The sequence below is a fragment of the Dermacentor andersoni genome, chromosome 1, assembly GCF_023375885.2.
Source record: "Dermacentor andersoni chromosome 1, qqDerAnde1_hic_scaffold, whole genome shotgun sequence".
NCBI classification, from domain to species: domain Eukaryota; kingdom Metazoa; phylum Arthropoda; class Arachnida; order Ixodida; family Ixodidae; genus Dermacentor; species Dermacentor andersoni.
The window spans coordinates 379,314,110-379,320,469 of record NC_092814.1 but is presented as its reverse complement, the minus strand read 5'-3'; the positions used below and the strand labels follow the sequence as shown (position 1 = coordinate 379,320,469).

Below are 6,360 nucleotides of genomic sequence, written 5' to 3'. Positions count from 1 at the left end.
AAGGATTGGCCCAGCAAGGCTACACCCTCTTAAAATTGTAAATTTGAAGAGGGTGTAAAAGTTTCTGCATACCAAAACAACGATTTCGTTATGAGGCACGCCGTAGTGGGGGCCTCTGGATAACTTTGGACCGTCCGTGGTACACGGGTGGTTTTCTATTTCACTTCCATCGAGATGCGGCCGCCGAGGTCGGGATTCGAAGCCGCGCAGTTGGGCTTAGTAGGGCAACGCCATAGCCACTACGCAAACGCTGCCGCTCACCCTCTGGCTGTAGGCTTGACTACACTTTGTTGTTAGCTACAGTATGAACACGTGTACAATAGTTTGTCATTCATTTTTTGATGCAATTTATTTTCCCATGACCTGCTACAGCCTCCATGTCTGGACTAGCAATATGTAGGAAATATTGAAATTAATAAATAAATTATAAATTTTGAAAGTCGTTTGACAACGCACTAGAATATACCTCCGGTATTAAAAATACAAGTACGATATCCTTTTTTTTGCGATAGGAATTATACGGACACTCCAGGCGAATTTTCGCGGTCGTTGGAGCCGTCGGCGTCGATGTGGTGGCCCGTGTGAATTTTTTGATGAAGCCGTCGTGGTCTCTTAGTGGTGGTTACTTAGTGGTTATGGCGTTGCTCAGCTAAGCACGAGCTCGCAGGAAGGAATGCCGGCGGCGGCCGCCGCATTTGGGTGGGGGCGAAATGGAAAAGCGCCCGTGTACTGTGCATTGGATGCACGTTAAAGAACCCCAGGTGGTCGAAATTAATCCGGTGTCTCCAGATACGACGCATCTCCTAATCGGATCGTGGTGTCGGCACGGAAGACCCCAGAAATAAGTTTGTTTAAATTCTTTGACATGCTAGATATTATTTATAACACTGAAATGCCAAAGGTTCTCTCACCAAGTTTAATGATCTTAAATAATTTATTCATCAGAATTTTAACAATTGCAGAGCGCAATGAACAGTCATAAAACATTTCCTGGCAGTACATGCATTTTATTGCAAGTCATTGAAAACTGCGAAACTATATTACGGCTCAAATTTTGATAGTGATGCCGTTTGACGTACCAACGTCAGTGCTCTTAACGTAAGTAATATTTCACTGGCCGGTAACTATTGTCAACGAGATCCCTTCAGTATCATATCGGGCAGCGTCGAGGTGCGACGCCTGCAGCGCCACTGGTGGCGCCCATGACGCTAGCTTTATCAGACGCACGGTATAGCTGACAGGGTGCTGTTCCTTCTGCTAAGCAGTACTTGCCTTGCGTGCTGTTTCGAGCCATGTCGCACCCTTACATAATTACAACGACGTCTGAGGAGTTCAAGCGCCCCACTAAGCCTTGCTATGGCTGTAAGTGCCTATGCCTTCGGGCAAAATGGCCAACATTTTCCTACTGTAATTGCTACGCTACAAGCGAGTTGGTCATTTCAGGTTCAGGAGCAACGCTACGGCGACAATCTCCAAAGGTAGCAAGAGAATGAGGGTACTGGCAATTTCTGTTCATAGACGCGGTCATACTGAAGACGCTTTCAGCATAGGCGTCTCCTGGTCGTTGCTCAGCGTGGCACAGTTAGCGTGCATGGTTTAGGCCAAGTGAATAACCTAGGCTTTTTGAGTGCTGGAAAGATTCAGTATTGAGTGTTAATGATGGCAGCTTCCTAGTTGAATGTAAGTATAGGTCAGTGAGGAATGAAAGACCAACCGGTTAAACAATAAATATACGCTTTTATTGGCACACGAGAAAGTTTTCTTCTCGAATTGAGGGGAAGGAAGCAGAGGAATGAAGGAGAATCACGTGCTTTGCTGAAAGCCAGGGTCGAGTCCATCGTGGCGTGAGGAATGTGTGAACCCTGACGCATCAGATCCTCACAATCGCCGTCGCGTGAATGGGCTTGATGCACGCCGCTTTCTGCGACGGAGACGGCTGGGAGTTCGGCCTTGGATACTATTCACGTGACCCCACTGGCGGCTGGAGCGGCCGTCCCGCTGTCATCACCACTGTCGGCTATGCGGCTCAGGTGTGAAGCTGTGCTGCCTGAGGCTAGAGGTTTAATAATGTTGCCCGTGGCTTTAGTGCGCCCGTGCTCCTGCGGACGGCCGCCGTAATTTCTGGAGCTGTCAAGGCGGCGGCACAATCTTCACCTCGTAGGCCACGACCTTGCCGTTCAGCCAGCTGAATGAGTTGTCAAACTGCAGCAAATCTGCGAAGATAACAACGGATCGCATGAGCTTAACGGCAGGGCTCTTTTGATCACGTCGTATGTAATAAGCTCGAAAATAGAACCACGGCCGTCCCTAATTGATAGCGGTAATGGACCTATTCCGCCGCAGCTAATACTTGGAGCTAATGCTCCAAGAGAAATTAGGGCTGCGGCAAACGCTGTGCGTAAGAAAGGCGACATTAGAGCTTTCACTTGTCCGAATGCGTAATTAGTGCGAATAGTAACTTTTGAGAATGGATCCAATACACATTCAATAGTACCAAATACGAATCGAATAAAATATTGAATAGTTGTTGAATAGTTGTCGAATAATGAACTGATCAATCATATAAGGCGATACTATTATCCTAGTACACTTGCAACGTTAGCAACTTTCTTCAATTACATTGCACGTTATGCGACGTTCAGTACAAGCACAAATGGAGTCTTAGGCACAATTAAACAATTTATTCGCATACTCGTTATTCATTGAGGAGTGAGAATGGTAGCGGGTAAGCAGAAAAGTGTGGCTTCTTGAGTGGCGTAGCATGTTCACTACAAAACTCCTCCTCTTTTATATCTACATGGAGACACAATCTCTCCAATGCTATTCACTGCGTGCTTGAAAGAAGTATTCAAGCTATTAAACTGGGCAGGCTTAGGAGTAAGGATCAACGGTGAATATCTCAGCAACCTTCGGTTCGCAGATAACATTGTCCTGTTCAGGAACCCTGGGGACGAGTTACAACAAATGATTGAGGACCTTAACAGAGAGAGTGTAAGAGTGGGGTTGAATAATCTGGAGAAGACAAAGGTAATAGAGACTTTTAGCGTTGCTGCTATTCCGGCAGACCGGGGCGGTTTGGGCGGATTAGCGGATGGTCATGGGCGTAAACGTGAGGCGCCGGAGCGGTGCAGCCACCTGGTGTTGTAGAGCTCAATCAGACAAACAGAGAGCTAAAATTACAGTAACCTACTTTATTCTGCTTCCCTGCTGGTGCAAATTTTCGGCAGCGGCGTAATTGTGTTCACAATTACGCCGCTGTCGAAAGCTTACACCTCAGCTAAAAAGAATGTAGTAATTGGCTCTGTGTTTAGGTGGTTGAGCTTTGCACCACCAGCTGGCGCCACCAATCTGGCCGCTCACGTTTACGCCCTCGACCATCCGGTAATCCGCCCAACCCGCCCCGGTTTGCCGGAATAGCGGACACGCTAAATGTCTCTAATGATGAATAGCCGGGCAAGGGAACAAGAGTTCAGGATTTCCAGTCAGCCTCTGGAGTCTTTGAAGGAGTACGTTTACCTAGGTCAATTCCTCACAGGGAACCTTGATCTTGAGAAAGAAGTTCACAGAAGAATAAAAAGTCAGCCCATGTCTGGAAGGTTACCATTATAATTAAAAAGAAAGGTGTACAATCAATGCATTTGACCGGTGCTGACATATGGGGCAGAAATATGGAGACTGACAAGGAAGCTTGAGAACAAGTTAAGAATCGCGCAAAGGGCGATGAAACGAAGAATGCTAGGCGTAACGTTAAGAGACAGAAAGAGAGCGTTTTGGCTCAGAAAGTAAATGGGTATAGCCGATATTATAATTGTCATTAAGAGAAAAAAATGGAGCTGGGCAAGTTGTCTAATGCGTACGTTAGATAACCGGTGGACCATTAGGGTTTCTGAATGGATACCAAGAGAAGGGAAGCGCAATCGAGGACGACAGAAGGCTAGGTGGGGCGATGAGATTAGGAAATTCACGGGCGCTAGTTGAAATCGGTTGGCGCAGGACAGGGGTAATTGGAGATCGCAGGGAGAGGCCTTCGTCCTGCAAGGGACATAAAATGGGCTGATGATGATGATGACCAGGAGAACTAAATTTGTCGCGCTTTGGCTCGAGTATTTATGCTTCTCAGGGCACAATTGCCGATTTGAAATCATCGAAATCTATTCGAAAATACTCGAACTTACGCATTGTGACTGTTTGATTCAATGGCCGAATCGAATGGGGCAAGATTCGATTAGTTATTCTCAAGTTTCGTATATTCGTGCACCCCTAGTAATTACAGTTCGTGTAAAGGAGCGATACCGGCTGCATAAACATGAGAAGCAGGGTTGGTGAGGCTGCCTTGATGCGCAGAGTTTTAACCTTGATGATACAGGGTTGTTAAAGCGATAACTGACCATACAGAACATATCATCTGGTTTAAAGCATCGGCAGCGGCGCAACCGAGAGTACGTAGTGACTTTTGATGGTTGGGCGAGAACACCCGCGTAAGACAGAAACGTTCCGCGCAATGTTGTTAGACAAAGCGTCACAACACGTCACTACCAGCGTTCTTACGGCCGCGCACATTTGCTGTAACCCTGTATTTCTGTGTAGACTAATACCTACACTGACAAGCTCAAACTTTATAAATTGGCAAATCAACTTCGTGCAACTTCCAGTTAAATGGCGCATATTCATTTAGGCATACTTTTAATTACCACTGCCAGGGTCCATATTTGTCCGCTCTTCGAAGCTGTCAGAACAAGTGTGACACGTTTTGCGAGAAATTTGCAGTGGCGAACGACGCTGTAGTTCATTCTTCGCGACCGCATGCATCGCGTGAAATCATTAACACGAAGAAAATGCCTACACAGTGTAGAAAATATCACAAACGGTAATGTATATAGACATCATATTGCACAGTATATATCAGAATGGTGCAGCTAGCAGGGTTGCGCTTGTTGGTACGTGATGCCGCAGTCACAGTGCTTAAATGCCAAATGCAACGAAAGTGTGAATCGTGTTAGTTTAAAATAATGCAGAACTACAGAATCCTCCATGAAAAGTTTTGCGTTTCCAATAGCCGTTTCTGATACCTAAACCGAATATGTTGGAAGGTGGTTCAACTTCTAGCTGATGTCCATGAAAGAAAATGCATTGCTGAGCGAGTTGGGGGTGCGAATAGAGTGTGTGACTGCGTCTTCTACAAGAGGAATAGCGTGCCTTTGATAAAGTTTCAGCAACAGCGTCTCAAAGTGTTAGCGGTCACGAGGGAAGAATGCGAGAACGGGCCCCTTAGTACCAGTACGGCCGGAACTGATACCACCGGTATAACCAGTACCAGATCTACATATCTTTCGGATCTGCGCACATTTTCAGACTGCACTATCTCGCGCATCTTTCCACGAAATAGGCTAGGAACACACCAGATATGGAAAAGCGGGATATAGAAAAGCGATATGAAAAAGTGGCTAGTCTACAGATTAGCCCTCCCTGTGTTCTTTTCTAGTCACTCCTACTAAGTCTTTGTTTCCCCGTCGTGCTAATATGTACCCCCCAAGGGTAACTCGCCGAGAAAGGCTTTATCTAAAAAAACGCCGCCATTACCGCTCGTGGGAAGTGATGCATTTTCTAGAACGTGCGGTTCCCTGACATAGCCTCCGAAAAATCTCGTAGGCGAAGTGCTATGGGACTCGGGTCACAGCCGCTAACCGCCAGATGCACGCGTCGTTCTTAGGTGCTGTTTAGAGACTGCTAATTAAAAAAAAAATATTGTAATTACTAGCACTGAAGCTTTAACAAGATTGTTTCGGTGGCATATATTGGTCATTCATGACCAATTTGGCCAAGTTGAAATTTAGTTGGAGTTGGTCTTTAAGCGCATAGGACAAAGGCAGATGAGCACCACAGACCCTGACAGAGGGCGCGGACGGTGCAATTTGCAGGCACAAGAAAAAATCGTTCTGATCACATTTCCTGCAGTTCTTATGTGGAAAGGTAGCTTGAGTGAATCCTAAGCTTGATTCACAGCGCGTGATCCATTGTCGGTCCAGTCTGCGGACGAGCTTGGCGTGGCTCAGCGGTGCCTACTCACGTCGTACAGAAAACAAAAAGTTAAATGATATGGTGGGGTTTCACGTACCAATACCACGATCTGATTATGAGGCACGCCGTAGTGGGGGACTTCGGATTAATTTTCACCACCTGGGGTTCTTCAACGGGCACCAAATTCTCAGTACACGGGTCTTTTTGCATTTCAGCCCCCTCGAAATGCGGCCACCGTGGCAGGGATTTGATACCGCGACTTCGTGCTTAGCAGCGTAGCACCAAAGCCACTAAAAAAAGAAATAAAAAAATTATGGGGTTTTACGTGCCAAAACCACTTTC

The 6,360-nt window shown here is 46.4% G+C and overlaps 1 protein-coding gene across 2 annotated transcripts in view; it reads right to left on the bottom strand.

The window, feature by feature from the left end:
* Nucleotides 1-1,717: 1,717 nt before the first annotated feature.
* The window catches only part of LOC126518735 (SEC14-like protein 2), a 71,591-nt gene continuing 66,948 nt past the window's right edge, over nt 1,718-6,360 (bottom strand). For both annotated transcript variants that reach the window (XM_050168503.3, XM_050168504.3), the window contains one exon: nt 1,718-2,213. In XM_050168503.3, coding sequence (XP_050024460.2) covers nt 2,131-2,213 — 83 coding nt within the window. In that variant the 3' untranslated portion in view covers nt 1,718-2,130. The remainder of the gene's footprint in view (nt 2,214-6,360) is intronic.